Genomic DNA, 24,137 nt, shown 5'->3' with positions numbered 1-24,137 from the left:
ACTTCTGGGCATGCTTTGGGGAATGCTTTCTTTCACTGTGAGACGTTTGCATTCAAAGTATACAGATGAACATAGAGGTGAAATATATTTAAAGCATATGATTGCAACCATGGGCGTAGGGCCCGCAGTCGCAGGGGTCGCCGTGTCCACCTCCTGAAGAGGTCGGGGAGGGGCCTGGACCCCCCAGGTGTTGAAATCCCTGCAGCGCACTGCCTCTCGGAGGCAGAGCAGGGCTATGGCAAGATGGCTGCCGAAGCCCTGCACTGGAGACTATTTGTGTCTCCAGTACAGGGCTTCAGGCGCCATCTTCCCGTAGCCCTGCACTCTGCCTGTCAGCGCGGGAGAAACTGGCTGCAGGAGGATCGTCGCTGGAGGAGCTGCACGAGGGAGGCTGGCTGCACGTCGGGAAGCTCACGTCAGAGGCTGGCCAGGTGAGTGAATTTTTATTATTTGTACAGGTTTATTTTCTGGTGAATGCCCCCACATCGCGATTATTTTCTGGTGAGTGCTCCCACATTGCGATTATTTTCTGGTGAATGCTCCCACATTGCGATTATTTTCTGGTGAAAGCTCCCACATTGCGATTATTTTCTGGTGAATGCTCCCACATTGCGTTTATTTTCTGGTGAATGCTCCCACATTGCGTTTATTTTCTGGTGAATGCCCCCACATTGCGATTATTTTCTGGTGAATGCCCCCACATTGCGTTTATTTTCTGGTGAAAGCTTCCACATTGCTTTTATTTTCTGGTGAATGCCCCCACATTGCGATTATTTTCTGGTGAATGCCCCCACATTGCGTTTATTTTCTGGTGAATGCCCCCACATTGCGTTTATTTTCTGGTGAATGCCCCCACATTGCGTTTATTTTCTGGTGAATGCCCCCACATTGGGTTTATTTTCTGGTGAATGCCCCCACATTGCGTTTATTTTCTGGTGAATGCTCCCACATTGCGTTTATTTTCTGGTGAATGCCCCCACATTGCGTTTATTTTCTGGTGAATGCTCCCACATTGGGCTCTATTCATAAAACATTTGAGTCGGAAAAAATCGTGGAGGTAAAATACCGCAGCGGTATTTTAGACTTCTGGGTGGTCATTCATAAAAATCTTGCCAGCTGCGATGCAAGTGCGGAGATCTCCCGCTGAAGGCTGGCGGTAAGCTGTCGGAAGGCATGCGGAAACACTTAAGCCGGCAGAGTCCCTCCGTGCGCTGCTCTCTCTGGGAGGTCTGTCCCATTCACTTGTATGTAATCAGCAGGCTTCTCGCTAAATCAGAGGAAGCGGTATTTCCCGTCCACATATCGCTTCCTCTAACCTTTATGAATGGCCATTTTGTTACTTTTTTCTAGATAAATCTAGAAAAACACTGCAGAAGGCGGAAATTTCTCGCTCTGCTGGGGAATTGTAGATTTTCATGCTTTTATGAATGCCCACTTTGCTAAATGGTCGGGAAAGTCCGCTGTTTTGAGTGGAAAACTTGCGGGAAAGTTTTATGAATAGAGCCCAATGCGTTTATTTTCTGGTGAAAGCTCCCACATTGCGTTTATTTTCTGGTGAATGCCCTCACATTGCATTTATTTTCTGGTGAAAGCTCCCACATTGCGTTTATTTTCTGGTGAATGCCCTCACATTGCGTTTATTTTCTGGTGAATGCCCCCACATTGCTTTTATTTTCAGGTGGATGCCCCCACATTGCGTTTATTTTCTGGTGAATGCCCTCACATTGTTCTTATTTTCTGGTGAAAGCTCCCACATTGCGTTTTTTTTTCTGGTGAATGCCCCCACATTGCGTTTATTTTCTGGTGAATGCTCCCACATAGCCTTTATTTTCTGGTGAATGCTCCCCACATAGCGATTATTTTCTGGTGAATGCTGCGCACATAGCGATTATTTTCTGGTGAATGCTGCGCACATAACAATTTCCTGGTGAATGCCCTCACATTGCGTTTATTTTCTGGTGAAAGCTCCCACATTGCGTTTATTTTCTGGTGTATGCCCCCACATTGCGTTTATTTTCTGGTGAATGCCCCCACATTGCGTTTATTTTCTGGTGAATGCCCCCACATTGGGTTTATTTTCTGGTGAATGCCCCCACATTGCGTTTATTTTCTGGTGAATGCTCCCACATTGCGTTTATTTTCTGGTGAATGCCCCCACATTGCGTTTATTTTCTGGTGAATGCTCCCACATTGGGCTCTATTCATAAAACATTTGAGTCGGAAAAAATCGTGGAGGTAAAATACCGCAGCGGTATTTTAGACTTCTGGGTGGTCATTCATAAAAATCTTGCCAGCTGCGATGCAAGTGCGGAGATCTCCCGCTGAAGGCTGGCGGTAAGCTGTCGGAAGGCATGCGGAAACACTTAAGCCGGCAGAGTCCCTCCGTGCGCTGCTCTCTCTGGGAGGTCTGTCCCATTCACTTGTATGTAATCAGCAGGCTTCTCGCTAAATCAGAGGAAGCGGTATTTCCCGTCCACATACCGCTTCCTCTAACCTTTATGAATGGCCATTTTGTTACTTTTTTCTAGATAAATCTAGAAAAACACTGCAGAAGGCGGAAATTTCTCGCTCTGCTGGGGGATTGTAGATTTTCATGCGGGAACAGCTTTTATGAATGCCCACTTTGCTAAATGGTCGGGAAAGTCCGCTGTTTTGAGTGGAAAACTTGCGGGAAAGTTTTATAAATAGAGCCCAATGCGTTTATTTTCTGGTGAAAGCTCCCACATTGCGTTTATTTTCTGGTGAATGCCCTCACATTGCATTTATTTTCTGGTGAAAGCTCCCACATTGCGTTTATTTTCTGGTGAATGCCCTCACATTGCGTTTATTTTCTGGTGAATGCCCCCACATTGCTTTTATTTTCAGGTGGATGCCCCCACATTGTGTTTATTTTCTGGTGAATGCCCTCACATTGTTCTTATTTTCTGGTGAAAGCTCCCACATTGCGTTTTTTTTCTGGTGAATGCCCCCACATTGCGTTTATTTTCTGGTGAATGCTCCCACATAGCCTTTATTTTCTGGTGAATGCTCCCCACATAGCGATTATTTTCTGGTGAATGCTGCGCACATAACAATTTCCTGGTGAATGCTGCGCACATTGCGATTATTTTTTGGTGAATGCTCCCACGTTGCGTTTATTTTCTGGTGAATGCTCCCCACATAACGATTATTTTCTGGTGACTGCTCCCCACATTGCGTTTATTTTCTGGTGAATGCTCCCACATTGCGTTTATTTTCTGGTGAATGCTCCCACATTGCGTTTATTTTCTGGTGAATGCTCCCACATTGCGATTATTTTCTGGTGAATGCTCCCACATAACGATTATTTTCTGGTGACTGCTCCCCACATAGCGATTATTTTCTGGTAAATGCTCCCACTTTGCGATTATTTTCTGGTGAATGCTCCCACATAACGATTATTTTCTGGTGACTGCTCCCCATATTGCGATTATTTTCTGGTGAATGCTCCCACATTGCGATTATTTTCTGGTGAATGCTCCCACATTGCGATTATTTTCTGGTGAATGCTGCGTACATAACGATTATTTTCTGGTGAATCCTGCGCACATAACGATTTTCTGATGAATGCTGCTCACATAATTATTATCGGGTGAATGCTGCGCTCATAACAATTATTTTCCTTCAGACTGTAATCTTGCTACTAATTGCCCTATTTCCTCTGGGTGCTGCGTATGTTTGCAAATTGAACGTGGCACCCAAGCTGCTGGAAAGCTGAATTGATGCCAGGCACAGCTATAGGGATTTGGATATGCGTGTGCTTCAGGTGATGGGGGGGGGGCACATCCTGATTCCGCATCGGGGCCCAGAGATTTCTAGCTACGATTGCAATATGTGGGTATTGTGTGCAAAAAAAATTCTGCTCTCTGCTCACCCCTCTTCATCCACCTCCTGCCTTTGTCCACTCCCTGCCCTCTGCCAATCTTCTCCGCTTCTCTAGTAATTTCACCCGCGAATGCTTCCCTAGTAAAATGATTCGAGATTCGGATCAAAGATCCGGATCTTTTCAATGATCCGATTCGAATCATCCAAATCATTGAAAAGATCCGAACTTCCCATCTCTACTACCGGTGTGGTGTCTGATTTAGCTACTTCGTCTGATTTAGCTACCTGTAGCTAAATCAGACAGCACAGTGTGTCTGGAAAAGCTCCCCTTTCTGAATTAGCTACAATGGCAAAAAACAAACCCTGTGTATATGCTGCATAATGTTGTTTGCCCTTGAGTGATAGGTTACAGATCTTATTTATTTTATGTAATAATTATTATGTTGGATATGAAATAGCCAATGTATTGTTCTTCTAGTTCAGCTCGTTCTTATTATTATTAATATTGTTATTATTAGCGCTCCCCATTTTCTATACGCTACGCCTCCCACAGTTTTAGGGGTACAAGCGCCAAACTTTCTACCCTTATTCGTCCTGTAGCTAAGTATATTGCTTTAATAAGCGATCCCACCCTCCGTGACCCTGCGGCGGACCCTGGAAGACCCCTTTTTCCGTGTTGACTTTGACAGGTAAAAATTTTAAATCACTGCCACTCGTACAGTTTTGAAGCTACACTCCCCAAACTCGGACCACATATTGTAGGTGTAACCCCAAATAAAAATATGTATTTTGGGGGGGTCACCCTGAAGTGGGCGGAGCTATCAGCGGCCAATGAAAATTTGAAGTTACATTCACCAAACTTGGGTCATTTGTTAATGGAGTGAAGCTGAAACATTTTGTCACATTTTGGGGACCCCCAAAAGTGGGCAGAGCCATAATCAACCAATCAGATTTTCCCTATTGACTTCAATGAGAAAATGTAAACAGCTGTAATTCTCACTGTATTAAAGCCAGAGTTCTCAGACTTGGCACACTGGGTCACTGGGTGACTGGGGTTAAAATTTGGCAAGGTGGGCGGAGCCACATACAGCCAATCAGACACATAGCCAACATCCTGTGGTTTCTTCAGAAACGACACCATCTAGTTAATATTATTATTGGTGCCCCCCCCCCCCCCCCCATTTTCTATACGCTACTCCTCCTACAGTTTCACAGGTACAAGCCCCAAACTTTCCACACTTATTTGTCTTTAAAGGGAACCAGAGAGGAATGATTTTATAAAATATAAAAAGAGTTTATACATACCTGGGGCTTCTTCCAGCCCCAGAAGCCTGGATCGCTCCCACGTCGTCACTTCCGGCGGACGCGGCCAATTGTACGCATCACAGGGGCTCCCTTCATACCCGTACGCATGCGGCTGCGCAGTAGGCAGCCACACGCGTACCTGTATGGAGGGAGTGCCCTGTGATGTGGAGAATTGGCCACGTCCGCCGGCCGACTGGCGGTAATGATGGGACCCGGTATCGGCGGTTCCAGGCAGCGGAGGACGGCGGCGTGGGAGCGATCCGTGCGTATGGGGCTGGAGGAAGCCCCAGGTATGTATACTTCATCCTCTCTGGTTCCCTTTAAGCCCCACCCACATGCAGAGTAGCACAGAAAAGGATTAAGATGAAATAGGGCCCTAGACAAGATAGTACTTTTTTGGGCGCTAGTCTACTTTAGGGGACCCAGCAGGAAACCTCATAGGGAACAATTCTTCAATCACAGCATCCTTCACCGCACAAAGCATTGTGAATGGCTGAACAGGGTGGGTGTAGTTTATTACAACCTAGAACTTCAAGAGCATGCCGTCCACCCAACCACATTAGCTAGATTTCCCTATGAGGTTTCCTGCTGGGTCCCCTAAAGTAGACTAGCGCCCATTTTTGTGCACTGCTCAAGGTCACCTGACGTTTTTAGTTAGCCCCAATTACGAGGGAGGATGGGGGGGGGGTGTGTGTGTGTGACTGTGGATAAATCAGCACCGGGTGCCAAATACTCTAGGTACGCCACTGGCTGTAGTCTTTTTTTTTTTATCTATACATTTATTTTATCGATCCTCACCGCCAGCAGCGCCGGATCTCCCCACTCAGTGACGTCACACGTCATCGTCGAAGTGGAACGCTGCGCAGAGCGGCAGTCGGCGGAGAGACAGAGGCGCGCCACCAGCGAGCCAGCCCAAGCCCAGCCCCCTACTTCCTAGAGGCTTGAGGTTAGACAGCATGCCATGCATGGAGCCCAGGGTGGAGGCAGCAGCTGGACCGGATTTTAAATCAGCCAGAGCCAGGTGAGGCAGCCCAGGACCAAAGGCAGCGCACACCGCACAGCACTCACTGTGTCTACAGTCTATACAGGCGGCATATTTTACGGTGGGTGTGAGAATTTGAACTTGAAGCCTGGCAGAGGGAGGAGGGTGGGTGAGCGTGAGCCTGGGGGGGGGGGGGGGGGGGCTATAAACAGTTATGGAACATTCCAGGTCAGGAAGGTACATACTGAGGGAGGGTGGGTGAGGGTGAGCGTGAGCCTGGGGGGGGGGGGGGTCTTGGGCAACAGCTATAAAACGGAACATGCTGGAAGGTACATACTGAGGGAGGGTGGTGAGCGTGAGCCTGCTAACTTCCTGTACATTTGGCTTCACCCACAACCACGCCCACATTTATTATGTGTCGCTGCACAGAGAATTTAAATGTGTGCATTAAACACCAAGTGAACACCTGACACAACTGGCTGAGCAAATTTGGCCTGATTGGCTATTCATGAGGCAAATGCTCATGCAAATATGCATTTGCTTTCGCATGCCAACTAATGCAGGGTCCATTGAACCAATGCCGCAAAGCGGTTTGCCCTGCGGGAATTAGTTCATGCTATACAGCACTATCCAGGAGCGCCTCGGGGAGGCTTCCCAATGCCCCCATACAACCGGGAGACCGCGGGGTCCCAGGCGCTCTCACTGCCTGGGAACCACAGCAGCACCCCGGAGGGGGGAGGCTGGGTGGCGCAGGCGGCCCCCCCAAGCGTGGCCAGCGCCGGGGAGAGCCATCCGCACCTTACACCTCCCAATATTTAAAAACAGGCACTTACCTTGACGTCCATTGCGTTCTGCTGCTGAGCATGGCTTGGGTGCAACACATTTGAAAAGGAAAGGAATGAAGCATGGGTCGCACCGAGCTTTGGAGCTCAGGGCTGGCTCACACACTGCACTCCAAGGGGGGTGGAGGACAGGCACTGACAGCCCACTCCAGGACTCACACTACCTGGAATGAGCCATCCGCCACCCGCCTCCAAGGGAAAGAAATTCACAAATCGCTGCACAGAGAATTTAAATGTGTGCATTAAACACCAAGTGAACACCTGACACAACTGGCTGAGCAAATTTGGCCTGATTGGCTATTCATGAGGCAAATGCTCATGCAAATATGCATTTGCTTTCGCATGCCAACTAATGCAGGGTCCATTGAACCAATGCCGCAAAGCGGTTTGCCCTGCGGGAATTAGTTCATGCTATACAGCACTATCCAGGAGCGCCTCGGGGAGGCTTCCCAATGCCCCCATACAACCGGGGGACCGCGGGGTCCCAGGCGCTCTCACTGCCTGGGAACCACAGCAGCACCCCGGAGGGGGGAGGCTGGGTGGCGCAGGCGGCCCCCCCAAGCGTGGCCAGCGCCGGGGAGATCGCCTGCACCCCCCAGCCTCCGCCTCCGGGGTGCCGCTGTGTGGGTTCCAGGCGGTGAAAGATGGCGCTGGCCACGCTGGGGAGATCGCCTGCACCCCCCAGCCTCCGCCTCCGGGGTGCCGCTGTGTGGGTTCCAGGCGGTGAGAGTGCCTGGGACCCCCGCGGCCCCCCGGTTGTATGGGGGCAATGGGAAGCCTCCTTGTGGCGCCCCTGGATAGTGCTGTATAGCATGAACTAATTCCCACAGGGCGATTGTTTTGCGGTTTTTGGTTTTGACCCTGCATATTTAGGCATGCGAAAGCAAATGCTTATTTGCATGAGCAATGTCTCGTGATTAGCCAATAGGCCAAATTTGCAAAGCCAGATTTGTCAGGTTCACTTGGTTGATGCACACATGTTCTTTCTCTGATTGTAGTTAACATTTATTATGTGGCCACGCCCTTTTTTGGCACGGCACAGCCTTCACCATAGAGGGCGCATTAATAGTCTTTGTCCACGGGCGCTGAAAGCCCTAGCTACGCCTCTGCCCTAGACTTTATCAAGGCTCTAGCAGCTGCCTAGAATAGCCTTGTGGATGATCCGACTCTGGGGCGGAGTAATATTTACCAGTTCCAGCACTTGGAGTCTCTTCCATGCATCACAGCCACCCCTGCTCTGCTGCGATTCGCCAGCTCTGGATCGCATGAATGATGTGAGTCACGTGATCAGGAGCCAGCAAATGGCAGCAGAGTGTGTGTGCCTGTGATGCATGGAGGAGACACGCAGGGAGGCCCCCTGGGTTGTTGTTATGCCTCTGATTGTATATTCATACAGGCACATAATCGGGACCTGGCGTTGGAGATTACTATGGCCAGAGGTTTACTATATCAGAGTTTACTATACCGAGATTCTACTGTATATCAGTTGCAGGAAATCATTGTGATATGCAGATCCTGATGTCTTTATCTGCCAATCAAAGCCCAATGTAAGGAAGTAAAGAAAAAACATTGATTGCTTGCCGAACAGTGCCGGATTCAGCCACTGTGATATTTAAATACTGTTAAAGTATCTGCTGATGCCTCCCACTACATTGGTGTGGTAAAAGATTTTGCGACCCAACAGATTTTGCAACTAGCTGCACCATTGCCTGTACGGACTGTGCATAACTGCGCATGCATAGCTTCTTTCAGTTACCTCAGCTGTAATTATTTGCAACTGGCCAGTGGCCAGTCAACGCATGCACAGTGCGATCCCTCCGTCCCTCTCCGGCAGCTAGGAGTACTATGCAGGCAAAGAACGCTCCCAGCCACACTGCGCATGCAACAACTGGCCGTGACTGGCTGAAGTTATGGGACACGATACCAAAGCTGAAGAAGAGTGAGGACGGCGCCGTAGGAGCGATTCATGTGGATGGGGCTGGAGGAAGCCCCAAGTATGTATAACACTTGGGCATATACTAGCAGGGGCGTAACTAGAAATCACTTGGCCCCCCTGCAAAAATGTGGATGGGGCCCTCCCTATAGGTGCCAAATAATCGTTTCAAATAAAGCGTTTCACTATAAAATAATTGTAATGGGTCCGCGTTTCACCATAAAATAATCGTAATGCACCAGAAATTAATCGTAAAGTGGGCAGCATTTCACCATAAAATTAATTGTAACGTTGGCAGCATTTCACCATAAAATAATCGTAACGTGGGCAGCATGTCACCATAAAATAATCGTAAAGTGGGCAGCAGTCTCCAGAAAATCGCAATGTGGGCAGCAGTCACCAGAAAAATCGCAATGTGGGCAGCAGTCACCAGAAAATTGTAATGTGAGCAGTAGTGACCAGAAAATAATCGTAAAGTGGGCAGCAGTCACCAGAAAATAATCGTAAAGTGGGCAGCAGTCACCAGAAAATTGTAATGTGAGCAGTAGTGACCAGAAAATAATCGTAAAGTGGGCAGCAGTCACCAGAAAATAATCGTAAAGTGGGCAGCAGTCACCAGAAAATAATCGTAAAGTGGGCAGCAGTCACCAGAAAGGCAGCAGTCACCAGAAAATAATCGTAAAGTGGGCAGCAGTCACCAGAAAGGCAGCAGTCACCAGAAAATAAACGTAAAGTGGGCAGCAGTCACCAGAAAGGCAGCAGTCACCAGAAAAATCGCAATGTAGGCAGCACATTATTAAAGGGATCCAGAGAGGAAGGATAGGGAAAAATAGGAAAAGGTTTTATACATACCTGGGGCTTCCTCCAGCCCCATATGCACGGATCGATCCCACGCCGCAATCCTCCGCTTCCTGTATCGCCCGTACCGGGCCCAGTTACTTCCGGCGGACGCGGCCAATTGTCCGCATCACAGGGGCTCCCTCCATACCCTTACGCATGCGGCTGCGCAGTATGCAGCCGCACGCGTAGGTATATGGAGGGAGCCCCTGTGATGCGGACAATTGGCCGCGTCCGCCGGCCGACTCGCAGAAATGACGGGACCCGGTACCGTTGGATCCAGGCAGTAGAGGAGGGCGGCGTGGGAGCGTTCCAGGCTTATGGGGCTGGAGGAAGCCCCAGATATGTATAAAACCTTTCCCCCAACGTCTCTGGTTCCCTTTAAGTACTGTCCATATCGTTAATTGCAGCTTTTAATATCGGTGCTTATGGCAGCCCCGTTTTCACCTGCTCTGCACCTTACCCCCTGCCCTTCCCCTCATATCATGTTCTACCAATTTCCCATCAGAAAAGTTTGGCCAGTATACCTTAACCCCCCCCCCCTGCAAAGTGGCTAGTATGACTATCCCTCCCAACATTTTATGTGTGCGCCCCCCCCCCCCCCCACACACACTAATCTAATAGTCCTCTTGTTCCCCTATGTATAGCCAGGATCATTCCCCCCAACACCCCAAAGAAAAAAACAAGTAGCCAGCATTACTGACCCTCTTCCCTCACCTTCCCCATGTACAGTATATTACGTCTCACAAAGATTGATGTAATTTCAGCCCCCCCCCCCCCCCCCCCCCCCCCCCCCCCCCCCCACACACACACACACACACACACACACACACACACACACACTCCCCGTGGCTGACATTCTCCCCCTCCCCCCTGCAATGTCTGTCCCCCACCACCTTGTATTTTAAGGCACGACAGCAAAGCAGTTTATAAATCCATTCCATCCAGTGCTGTGCATTGCTCCTCTCCTGCACTTTCATCAGAGCTGCCCAGTGTACTGTGGTTCCCGAGTTTGTCACATGACAAGTCAGTCAGGAGCTGCACAAATGTGAATTATAGCAGAGTAGTGATGGGAATTCCGGCTCTTCTTGGAGAATCGGCTCTTCTGAATCGGCTCCCAGTAAAGAGCCGGCTCTTACGGCTCTCAATCGGCTCTTCATTAAATATCACTAGACACCACTCAGAATCGGAGTAAAAGCCCCGCCCCATCTCCATGACAACTCCAGACTGCTTCTTATGCTCGGGCAATCCCTCCTGCTAATTCTCTGTTCCGCCCCTACACTCCTATAAGCTGCACGAGGAGGACTACATCTCCCAGCATGCCTCAGCGCCCTTTATTACACAGCAAACCAGAGCTGTGTGGGGCGGCTGAGGCATCGGCTCTTTCAAAACTGAGAGCCGGCTCTTGTCGTTCACAGCAAAGAGCCGGCTCTTAGAGCCGGCTCGTTCGCGAACTACCCATCACTATAGCAGAGGAGCTCTGATGAAAGCAGAGGAGAGAGCAAGGAAGAGGAATGAAAAAAAACAGCACTAGACGAGGTGTATGCCAGAGATATACACCGCTCTGCTTTGCGAGGAGGACATACATTGCAGCCTTCAGGAGGAAGCGAAGCACGTCAGCCTGAGTGAGGGAGTATCAGCTGCCCTGCGAGTCGCGCAGCTGTGTAGTAAAGAAGGGAGATGAGATCTCGGCAAGCCTGCACAGCGGCTAGTTGCCAGTTCTTTAACAACAGTTATGTGCTAGGTTTGATAGTTTTTCTGAGCGCAGCAGAAAAGTAGCTATTTCAGACGACCCTCCCCCCTCCTATGACGAGCTTATGGATGTGCGCATGCGCACGCACGCGCAGTGCTGAAAGTAGCTATTTTGGACGGATAGCTATTTCAGACGGGACACCGGTATACTGTAGGTACTAGGGAGAGAAAAAGGCAACGCCTGTTTTTATCTGTCGGCGTAGAAAAGCTCCTTCCCTTTAAGTAGAGCTGTTTCATCAGAGGGACGTGATTGGCAGAGCGGGTATCCTAGTAACCGTATTGCAGCGTCTGCGGCCTGCATTGCACCGGTATAGCTGTGCTCCGAGTGTCTGTGCATGTAGATAGGAAGCCCTGAGTATAGACAGTTAGACACTGCTCTTCCTGCAGGGATCACTCACTTGCGGCCATGTCTCTCCGCACCTTGCCTGTGCTCTTCATCAACCTCGGGGGAGAGATGCTCTATATCCTGGATCAGCGCCTCAGAGCACAGAATATACCTCCAGACAAAGCCAAGAAGGGTGAGTGTGACCCGAATCTGTGGCTGGTGAAGGGACGCTTTCAGCAGGGCTGATTTCAGGGTGGTACCATATAGACGCAGTTCTTATTTCTGCTGCACAGTGCTGATGTTTTTCTTTGGGAGCGAAATGATGCTCCCACAGGGCATGTTTACATCAACAGAAGTGGCCAAGTAATACACTGCAACATGTTACAGTGCATTGTAATGCTGGACAAGGTGTGTGCGTGTGTTGTGTGTTATGAGGCATGTATAGTATTATTATTAGTAGTCACATTACACTGCATTAGTGACCATGTAAGACAGACGCCTTAGAACCACAGAAACTACAAGTGCAGAGCTGTCTAGAAATGCTGTGTAAATGTCCTGGCAGTCAAGTAAAAAAAAAAAATTTATTTTCTCGGTTCTGAAAAGCTGACAGATAAAGGCAGCTTCGATTAGAGAGAGTTTTGTCTGTTGGTTGAATCTGCCCATCATCGCTAGATGTGTGGCTACACATCTAGCGATGATGGGCAGATTCAACCAACAGACAAAACTCTCTCTAATCGAATCTGATTAGAGAGAGATTTGTTGGCTGCCCATACACTGTAGGCCAAATCCCAGATCAATTAAGCATGAAATCATTTGGGAATCGGCTTAGCCCGCCTTGTCACTATTTTCCTATGTATTTATGTATATTTATACATTACTTGCCCTGTGTCCATCTTTGGTGGCCATCCGTCTTCAAATCTGCTGCTCTTCCCTGTTCATGCTGGCCAGTGTGGCACGCTTTTGATGTCACACACCCGCCGGCTTGCTATGCGCCGGCAGCGTGGATGGGAAGTGTAGCGGGGGATTCAGGAGAGGACTGGGACACAGGACTGGTAATGTAGAGATACATATACAGACATTTATACATACATAAACCACGTCGGGAGTTTTGTCACTTGTCCCGATACCGCTCGTCGTTACCACCCCGCACCCAAACGACCATTATGGCCCGACATCTTGCAGCATGTCCGATCGACTAATGTGACCAATTTCGGCACATGCACCTGGAGGCACGGATTTTCATCCGATTCAATTATAATGGTCTGAATCGAATGGTCAAATGGTCGCCAAGTTGTCTGTATTTTTACACCGGAGACCATGGAATAAAAATTATATACATACCTAGGGTTTGTTCCAGCCCCCTGATTAGTCCCTCGCTGTGCTCCTCTGTTGCCTGCAGCCTCCGCAAACTGGCCTGGTAACTGCGGTAGTCAGGGGCTTTCTGTGCATGCTCGGCCCGGCGCAGTACCACTACAAAGGTGCAGAACGCTCCCAGCCGTAGGAGCAAGAGGGGGGAGCGCGCTTGGTTGCTCAGAGCCTGTGCCGACTGGCCTCGACTTGCTGATTTACTGGGCTAGATTGCGTAGGCTGCAGGTGGTGGAGGAATGCGACGAGGGAGTGATCTGTGTGGAGGGGGCTGTAGGAAGCCCCAGCTTTGAATAAAACTTTTGGTACTTCCATATTATGTCCAGATAGTTACACAGTCTGCAAAACTGTTTACAATGTTTCAATCCCTTCAGCATCAGTGTCTCCATGCGTTTCTATGCATTTTACTGCATTGTCACTGTGCCACTGTGATGTGACTTAAGGTGGCCACACACGATACAATAAAATGATCCTATTTTACAGTAATTCGATAAAAACGATCGTATCTCTCTCTAAAAAATCGAAGGCTTTTTTTTCATTCGACTGAAAAATCCGATCGGATTTCCCGTATTGACAAATGGCGGCGGTCCTTGTAGGGGCATGGGCGGAGCGATCGCGTCATCCGTGACGTCATCCTCCGCCGGCGCCTGTCTCCGCTCACCCGCCGCAACATCCCGCCGGCCATACGGAAGCGCCGGCGGGATGTTAACCCGACGATCGCCGCATACAAAGTGTATAATATACTTTTTAATGTTTACAAAGTGTATTATACAGGCTGCCTCCTGCCCTGGTGGTCCCAATGTCCGAGGGACCACCAGGGCAGGCTGCAGCCACCCTATGTCGCACCCAAGCACACTAATTTCTCCCCTGCCCACCCCCCAGACCCCTGTTTGCACCCAATCACCCCCCTAATCACCCATCAATCACTCCCTGTCACTATCTGTCAACGCTATTTTTTTTTTTACCCCCCCTGCCCCCACCTGATCACCCCCCCCCACCCCTCAGATTCTCCCCAGACCCCCCCCCCCCCGTGTACTGTATGCATCTATCCCCCCTGATCACCTGTCAATCACCCATCAATCACCCCCTGTCACTGCCACCCATCAATCAGCTCCTAACCTGCCCCTTGCGGGCAATCTGATCACCCACCCACACCAATAGATCACCCGCAGATCCGACATCAGATCACCACCCAAGCGCAGTGTTTACATCTATTCTCTCCTCTAAACACCCACTAATTACCCATCAATCACCCCCTGTCACTGCTACCCATCAGATTAGACCCCTATCTGCCCCTAGGGCACTCAATCACCCGCCCATACCCTCAGAACGCCCTCAGACCCCAGCCCTGATCACCTCGCCAGTGCATTGCTTGCATCTATTCCCCCCTCTAATCACACCTTGCGACACCCATCAATCACCTCCTGTCACACCCTAGCACACCTACCCATCAGATCAGGCCCTAATTTGCCCCGTGTGGGCTCCTGATCACTCACTAACTTGTGACAAAAAATAAAATCTTCTATGAACTCACCGTACTTCTAACGGAATACCTTGGGGTGTCTTCTTTCTAAAATGGGGTCATTTGTGGGGTTCCTATACTGCCCTGGCATTTTAGGGGCCCTAAACCGTGAGGAGTAGTCTTGAAACGAAATTTCTCAAAATGACCTGTGAAATCCTAAAGGTACTTATTGGACTTTGGGCCCCTTAGCGCAGTTAGGGTGCAAAAAAGTGCCACACATGTGGTATTGCCTTACTCGGGAGAAGTAGTATAATGTGTTTTGGGGTGTATTTTTACACATACCCATGCTGAGTGGGAGAAAGATCTCTGTAAATGGACAATTGTGTGTAAAAAAAAAAAAAAATTAAAAAATTGTCATTTACAGAAATATTTCTCCCACCCAGCATCGGTATGTGTAAAAATACACCCCAAAACACATTATACTACTTCTCCCGAGTACGGCAATACCACATGTGTGGCACTTTTTTGCAGCCTAACTGCGCTAAGGGGCCCAAAGTCCAATGAGCACCTTTAGGCTTTACAGGGGTGCTTACAAATTAGCACCCCCCAAAATGCGAGGACAGTAAACACACCCCAAAAATGCCCCCATTTTGGAAAGTAGACACTTCAAGGTATTCAGAGAGGGGCATGATGAGTCCGTGGCAGATTTCATTTTTGTTTTGTCGCAAGTTAGAAGAAATGGAAACTTTTTTTTTTTTTTTTTTTGTCACAAAGTGTCATTTTCCGCTTACTTGTGACAAAAAATAATATCTTCTATGAACTCACTATGCCTCTCAGTGAATACTTTGGGATGTCTTCTTTCCAAAATGGGGTCATTTGGGGGGTATTGATGCTATCCTGGAATTCTAGCCCCTCATTAAACATGACAGGTGGTCAGAAAAGTCATAGATGCTTGAAAATGGGAAAATTCACTGTTTGCACAATAGTTTGTAAACGCTATAACTTTTACCCAAACCAATAAATATACACTGAATGGGGTTTTTTTTAATCAAAAACATGTTTGTCCACATTTTTCGCGCTGCATGTATACAGAAATTTTACTTTATTTGAAAAATGTCAGCACAGAAAGTTAAAAAAATCATTTTTTTGCCAAAATTCATGTCTTTTTTGATGAATATAATAAAAAGTAAAAATCGCAGGAGCAATCAAATAGCACCAAAAGAAAGCTTTATTAGTGACAAGAAAAGGAGCCAAAATTCATTTAGGTGGTAGGTTGTATGAGCGAGCAATAAACCGTGAAAGCTGCAGTGGTCTAAATGGGGAAAAAAAGTGGCCGGTCCTTAAGGGACACTTAAGTCAAACAAAAAAAATGAGTTTTACTCACCTAGCGCTTCCAATAGCCCCCTGCAGCTGTCCAGTGCCCTCGGCGTCTCCCTCCTATCCTCCTGGCCCCGCCGGCAGCCACTTCCTGTTTCGGTGACAGGAGCTGACAGGCTGGGGACGCGAGTGATTCTTCGCGTTCCCAGACACATTAGCACCCTCTATGCTGCTATATGGTATATGATATATGCTATAGCAGCATAGATGGCGCTATTGTGGCGAGGAACGCGAAGAATCACTCGCGTCCCCAGCCTGTCAGCTCCTGTCACCGAAACAGGAAGTGGCTGCCGGCGGGGCCAGGAGGATCGGAGGGAGACGGCGAGGGCATCGGACAGCTGCAGGGGGCTATTGGAAGCCCTAGGTGAGTAAAACTCATTTTTTTTGTTTGACTTAAGTGTCCCTTTAAGGGGGTAAAGCCCACGGTCCTCAAGTGGTTAATATACACACCTTGGCAATTTTCTCTGAGTTTCCAATAATTTTTATCATAATTGAGGAAAAAGTTGAACATAGGTGTGTGGTACATTGGTCATATTTTTGAAATGTTACAATCAGTCAGAAAAATTGATTGCAATTCTTAAATTGAACAGATATTTAAAACATTGTATGGTGTGTGGCCACCTTTAGAGGGAAAGGAAACTAGCTGATTCATAGGTCATTTAAAGATTCAGCTTTTCAAAATGTAAAAGATGGAGTACTTTACCTGCCAGAAGCCATTCCATTATGTGCCATGTGGTCCCCTATCACTAGAGCAACAGTGCACTTGTATTGTATACCAGAACAACGCCTCTGTACAGCGTTCATTTCTTGCAGTGCTACTTGAAGGATCAAGCTCTATCCCATCTCCTGTAGATATGGTGACCCCTGGGCAACAGTTTCATGAATTAGCTTTTAGGTCTTGTTCACATTATAGGCGTTTTTGTAAAATTTTTAGCGCCGGCGATTTTCAAAATCACCCTGAAAGCGCTTGTGCAATGATTCACTGTGAGAGAGTTCATATGAGAGCGGTTCGTTTGTGATCCTGCTTTGAAAAGCGGTGCTTGGGCCATTTTTGAGGTGATTTGCCTCAATGGAAGGTATAGGAAAAACGCAAAATTCTGCCAAAATCGCTTTGGCAAGCGATTGCATGAGCGTTTAAAAAAAAAAAAAAAATACATTGTATTTGTTCCAGATTTTTTTTTTTCGGATCAAATGACGGAAGCGCTTACAAAAACACCCATAAAAATAAGCAAACGCACAGAAAATCGCCGGAAAACACTTTTTAAAAAGACAGACACGCGAGCCAAAAGCGATGTGAACAAGGCCTTACTGGTGATGTGTTCTTCAGCTGCAACCAATCACAGTGTCCTGTACCATTTCTAATGACTACATTTTTTCCTGAAGACAAACTTTAACTACCCTTGCCTAAGGCCTGAAAAATGTGAACTAAAAGTATACTTTAAAATTAGATAATGGTACTCCCAGCAGTTTACATAAGGACTTACCAAATTCCGTGGGCTGTCCTAGTCTAATGTCCTACCAAAATATAGTGTATTTATATAGCACTGACACCTTCTGCAGCACTTTACATAGCACATAGTCATGTCATTGACTGTCCTCAGAGGAGCTCACAATGTAATCCCTACCATTGTTCTAGTCTAATATTTTTACTAAAGGATTGTTTTGGGGGAAACCAGATGGCTTATTAATATGTTTTTGGGATGTAGGAGAATATGAAGTGTCTGAATGAAATTGGGGGCAGAGAGAAACTCCATGCAGATTTGGCCCTGGCCAATGTTCAAACCTAGGACTCCACACTATAATACTATACTATAATAATAGTGCTATCCACTATGCCTCTATTCCTCTTATATCTATATACTGATCCATGTAATCAATTCTGACCCTCTACGACCCTTCCTCCCTCCATTCTACTTCTCTTATCTCACTTAAGGTGCGTACACACGCACGACAGCAGCCAACGACTGGTCCGTCGGCACCTCCCGCTGGGCGGGTTTTCAGCAGACTGTAGTGCGTGTGTACGCACTGTCGGCGGACTGATAAGGATGTTCCAGAACGATCCGCTCGGCAGCTTTTCCAGTCCGGCTCGGAAGTTTCAGCACCCACCCTTTAAGACGGCCCCCGACTTTTGAGATTTTCCTGGGTTATGACTACTTTTTAACCCAGGGCCCCATTTTTCTGATGGCTTATGGTTTAAATCAGATGCAAGGTGTTCTCGTGTGTGTGTGTGTGTGTGTGTGTGTGTGTGTGTGTGTGTGTGTGTGTGTGTGTGTGTGTGTGTGTGTGTGTGTGTGTGTGTGTGTGTGTGTGAGAATCTTTGAAGTGGACAACTGCTCTGCTGCATGTTTTGCATCAATTTATCATGCTTATTTTGGTAACTCTTCTACTATTTGTGATACGGTGTACTGTGCGTTTTTAGTAATAGTCTGATTCTCTAATATGTCCCTTGCAGTCTTAGCCAGTTTTATCTGATCTGTATTTCAATCGATTTTTCTATTTTCTGATCTTTTTTTTTCGATTTGTTTTTGATCAATTTTCATAGAACTGAATGAAAATCGATCGGAAAATCAAAAAATCTATCGAAACTCAGATCGAACATGTTGGAAATAATCGATCTGGCAGGTAAATCTGTCAGAAAATTGTATGGCGTGTACCTAGCATTAGGCTTTGCAAGATTGCAAGATCTTTAACACTGATTTCTTGTTAAGATAATTTGCCACTGGTGTCCCTCAAAGATATAATGTCCAACATATGATCCAAATTGCCAGCAACCATATAGGAAAAGGTATCCGCAAAGCAAATATCCCTTATCTTTTGTATAATAAAAGCAAGTGCGGGTGCTTTTTACAAAGGAACATTCCAATGTCACCATAAACCTAGCTTTAATAATAAGTTTTCACATTTTGTTTGACATTTGAAGCAGAACTATAGACTAGAAAACTAAAAGTTCTCCTAACAAATTTCATCACTGCATTGAGCAGTGCAGGTAACAGAATCTGTCGCTCTATTACACCAGAAATGTCACCATACGGTGAGCTGTACCGCCGGTGTATGAGACATATAGGACTATGTCTTATAAGCACAGCTCATGCATAATATCAGCCCCTGACATGCCCACCAAGTTACTGTCCCTCAGAGGAGCTCACAATCTACTTAGTTCTAGTTTAAAGTCTTACAATTGTATAATAACTATGTATTTATGTAGCTCTGATATGTGCTGCAGCTCTTTACAGAGAACATAGTCAGGCCATTAACTATCGTCTGAGGAGTTCTCATACCTACCATATTTAAAGGACGATATTTGGGGGAAATTGAAGGTGCTTATTAACGTTATGATCTGACCGATCGGATCGGCTAGCGTTAATAGTGCCAGAGGATGGTGAATACTTGATGTATGCGCTGTTCCATGGATCTGTGTTTAGGATTGATCTCATCTGATTTGTTATGGCTTCCCCCTCCATTTGTGGGCCTGATTTTAATAGCAATGATCTAAAGGTTGATTGTTTGGGCGATTGGATGATAAATATGCACCATAAGGGTTTATACACACATCCAATTTGTATTGGCCAATTTTATCACCTCCATGTAATATGATTGCTTACCTACACAATCATAGTATTCACAATCTGCTGGCCTTCATACTATAGGGAGATGGTAACATTGTCTTGGGTGAAAATCTAGTGTGAGCCCTGGTGCACTTTGATGCTGAGCCCTGGTATACTTTGAAGCTGTTTTTCTCCCCTTCAACGAGCCACCAAGTTAGATTCCACTTGCCAAACCGCTATGGTAGTTCTACTGTAGCTCCTGCAGGAGGGTACCTCCCATCCATCTGTACGCTTACCTCCTCACTCCATAGAATAGAACAGGCTGCACCTGAAGTGGTCGCATATTGATCTGCGGTGTGTACGTAGCTTAGCCAGCTTTACCAGAAGGTGTTTACATTTTAAGGAGTTTCCAAGCCACTTATGGGCGTCCTGGTGTTAAAAACAGAGCTACTGCATGGATGAAGTTCTCAATACAACTAAGGCTCCCGGCATACTGAAAATTCGATTAGCAATTCCAATTTTCCCTGGATGCTATCAAAAGAAAAACACAGAAAAAACGCTGCATGCAGTACCGATTAAAAATTGAAAATCGGAATCGCATGTAGTGTGCAAGAGGCCTTACAGAGCATATGTAACTCAAAGGGCATTTATGAATCATTGCCGCCCATTTGGCTTGATGAATTACCTGGAGAGTCGAGGGCTGAGTTGGGGTCGGACTACGTGTTGTAGTAAAAAGGTTTTTCATACTGTATGGAGGACTTAACAATTGCTGTATAGATGTTCAACCCATGTAAGGCACTTTACATGGGATTGTCATCCAGTGAATTGTGTATTTAATTGACTATTTTGTAGAAAAATGGCTATTTTCCAACTCCATATTTTGATCTGCCATCTTCTTTTTTTTGACTTACCCCTGCATAGATGACTGGACAGATCAGGAAAGAAAACGAGGTAGGGAGCACTTGTAGAAATGGCTCCACTTTTATTTATTTTTTTACCATTGATTATTTTGCTTCCACCTGTTATTGTGCTTATGAAACGCTTAGTAGCCAGTTTGAGTAGGATAATATTTTGCGCCATTTGGATGAGCATGACACATATTATTATTATTATTATTATTATTGCATTGAACAGCTTAACCATTATAGTTGTGTTTACATTGATAGAACATTTCTGGTCATTTTTCATTGATAATGAAGATTTCATGATTTTCCCATGGTTTCACCTTTTTTTTTTTTTTTTTTTTAATGGGAAATTGTCAATCTGCTTTTGACCCCGTGCAGTAACAGCCATTTGCCATACTTCACAACCCTCGTTCAAGCCATTCTTACCAGACTTAAAGTGAACCTGCGTCTGGCTGCTGTTTATGGAGTGTGACTCCAGCCGAAGTCTTCATCTCTCACTAGGCTGCTCCCACTGGCCCAGTTGTCTGCTTCTGTCGTCATGTGATATTGGTGACAGGATAACTAAGCATAACAAATGGTCAATAGGAACTCCCTAGTGAAGGAGAAACAGGTGGACTCGGTTAATTCTGATTATTACTCCATAAACGGTTAATTTTTGTGGGTCCTTTTACACTTGGTGTGTTGTGGTGCGGTCAGATTTGGAACAATCGCAATGTTGCACTGTGTGTTATAGTTGTGGTGCAACCGAAGAAGAAAAAAAATTACATGGGACTTCCGGTGCACTTCCAGGATTACCACGGAAGTCACACAGTAACGCATTGCAGCTTGTGCGTTACTCAGAGCACTTCCGTCGTGTGGCACCGCAGGCAGTGTGTCATGTTTCATTCACTGTAATGGCCACTGCAGCAAGCTGCAGCAGGAGAGAATACTGCATCACAACGCAACAAGGTAACTGGGAAAGGACCCTTACACATATTAAACCTCTGTAACTCAAAATAGTTTGTGGTTGTTTTGGGTGACAGTAAACTGTGTGTACACTGCCCCACATTCTCTGCAGCCAATAGCGGTTTGGGTTGGATTCTGACTGATATATTGTATTCATCTGCAGTGGAAGACCTCCATTTCACCTTAAAGAACCCCTAAAGTGAGTGGGATATGAAGGCTGCCATATTTAATTGTTTAAAAAGAAATAACTGTCACTTCAGGTGTCCTTGAATCACCCCGTAGCGCCTACTTATACTGCAGATGCCACATTTCGGAAAAGAGACTACTGGGCACTGTAACCGAAATGGATTATAAACAATTTTTTTGAATGATTGCTTCACTTGGGCTTTAAGTATACCAATTCAGAATCTACTGACTGTACATCTGAATGGTTATGTAATACCAATACAATACCTGCAGGTGGAACTGTTACTCCACTGAGGCCCATATGTAATTCACTTTTTCTCCTAAGTTATATTTTCACAACTTGTCAGTTAAAGGATGCATCCGAGAAAAAAACCAAAAAGATCTACTTACCTGGGGCTTCCTGCAGCCCCTGGCAGCCTATCTGTCCCTTGCCGTAGCTCCGGTGTCCCCAGATCCTCTCTGTGGCAGATGCTCGGATGTATCCTTTTAATACCTTTTAAACCACCATCAAGCAAGAACATACTCAAAATAATTTTGATAGTGCTTGTTCACCTACTTTTTGGTACTTTTTCATTGCAGAGTGCTGAAAATGTATTTTAAACAAAGGATTAAAAAATGATCTCCTAGGAGATAAGCGAATTGCATATGTACCAAAAGTTTAAAAGCCGATAGAAACATGAGGCCATATGCAATTCACTATTTCACCTAGGAGATAATTTTTCATCTTCGATGTAAAATAACTTTCCAGCACTTTTCAACTAAAAAAAAGTACATGAGAAAGTTCTAACAAAATTATTTTGAGTATTTCATTGCTTTCTGAGGGCTTAAAAGGTATTTCATTGACTAGTTTAAAATTATCACCTAGGAGAAAACTCCTAGGTTTCTCCTGAGTTTTCTCCTAGTTAATATTTTTAAGCAAGGAAATATTTAAAATTTTGACAGTTTTTCATCTACTTTTCAAGACACCAGCAAGCAAGAAAATACTCCGAATAATTTTCACAGTACATTTTCACCAACTTGACATTTTTTCAACTGAAAAGTGCTGAAAGTAATTTTAAGCAGAAGACGAAAAATGATCTCCTTGGAGAAAACTTAGGTGAAAAGGTGAATTGCATATGGCCCCTGGGCCTATATGCAATTACATTCTTCTCCTGACTCTTCTCTTAGGTTACATTTTTCAAACTTGTCACTAAAATGCTTTTTAAACCACCAGCAAACAAAAAATTTACTTTTTTCCATTGTGCTGAAAAGTTATTCTAAATCAAAGATGAAAAATATCTTCTAGGAGAAAACTCCGGAGAAAAAGTTAAGTGCATAGGGCCCATGGTGTTCAATTTGAAAATTAATATTGTGGAAATGTTATAGTTTATATTGTGCTTTTTTATTATTAGAAACCTAGCATGCTTTGCAAATCAAATATAACCGCATCCTTTCTTAAATGTATACAAGTAACAATAAAGTAATAAAATAATCATTTTCAAGAAATAATTTCAAAAATGTTTGCTTTAAAAGAGAAGTATACTTGTGGTATGTTACCCTGGTCCCCTCCCTAGAGCTGATTCTGATGCCTCATAGCAGCAGATGTTCCTCTGGTTACTCTAAGTTAGGAATGGTCAATGAAAAGCAGATAATTCAGAGTTGATGTAAACTTCAGTTTTACAAATTTTTATTGGTTCTACCAAAAATGAACAAAGCACAGTGAGGGCATATTCACAGTGGGACGTTGCGGTTTAATGCAATGTTAAAATCGCAACATGTCTGCGTTAAGAGGTAACGCACTGTAAGCAGTGAGTTACCACAACGCAACATTTTCAACGCGATAATGTCGCACTGAAATCCCATAGGATTATCATTACAGCGCGCTAAGCTGCGTTATAAGACTTTATAACGCAGCTCTGCAACGTGGCACTGTGAATGCGACCTAAACCTTTCACTAAATTCTGGTCATAAAGCTTTAGATTGTAAGCTTTTAAGCCCAGGGCTCTCTCACCTTTTTGGCCCATATGCAAATCACGTTTTGTTGAGTTTTCTCCTAGAAATTTTTTTTTATTTAACATAACTTTTCAGCACCCTGCAACTGAAAAAATACCAAAACTAGGTGAAAAAAAACTATTAAATTTATTTTCAGTATTTTCTTGCTTGCTGATGGTTTCAAAGGCATTTTATTGAAAATATCTCCTAGGCAATCTTTTCAAAATGGTCAATAAAAAGCCTTTTAAACCACCAGCAAGCAAGAAAATACTTAATTTTTAATAGGGTTTTTTTTTTAACCTATTTTTTTTATACTTTTTCTGTTAATTGCATATGGGCCTTTGTGTCTGGGAATTTTCTATACATTTTATTCATCATGTTACACTTGTCACTGCAATTACTGTTACTATGGCCTCAATTCACTAAAGGCTAGTACACACTAGCAATTTTGATTGACCAATGATTGCTCAATTTTACCACCTCCATGTAGTATGAAGGCCAAACAGATTTTCAATTCTATGCAGATTATATAGGTAAATGGTCATACTACATGGAGGTGGTA

The 24,137-nt window shown here is 45.5% G+C and overlaps 1 protein-coding gene across 2 annotated transcripts in view; it reads left to right on the top strand.

Annotated features, from left to right (window-relative positions):
* Positions 1–11,057: 11,057 nt before the first annotated feature.
* OSCP1 (organic solute carrier partner 1) overlaps positions 11,058–24,137 on the top strand; it is a 39,548-nt gene continuing 26,468 nt past the window's right edge. The window contains exons 1-2 of one of the 2 annotated variants that reach the window (XM_068269058.1): positions 11,058–12,012; positions 20,490–20,519. In XM_068269058.1, the coding sequence (XP_068125159.1) occupies positions 11,901–12,012; positions 20,490–20,519 (142 nt within the window). In that variant the 5' untranslated portion in view covers positions 11,058–11,900. The remainder of the gene's footprint in view (positions 12,013–20,489; positions 20,520–24,137) is intronic. The other variant, XM_068269059.1, reaches the window with a different exon arrangement.

The sequence above is a fragment of the Hyperolius riggenbachi genome, chromosome 2, assembly GCF_040937935.1.
Source record: "Hyperolius riggenbachi isolate aHypRig1 chromosome 2, aHypRig1.pri, whole genome shotgun sequence".
NCBI lineage: Eukaryota > Metazoa > Chordata > Amphibia > Anura > Hyperoliidae > Hyperolius > Hyperolius riggenbachi.
Note: the sequence above shows the minus strand (reverse complement) of the source record. Positions and strands in the feature narration are given on the sequence as shown.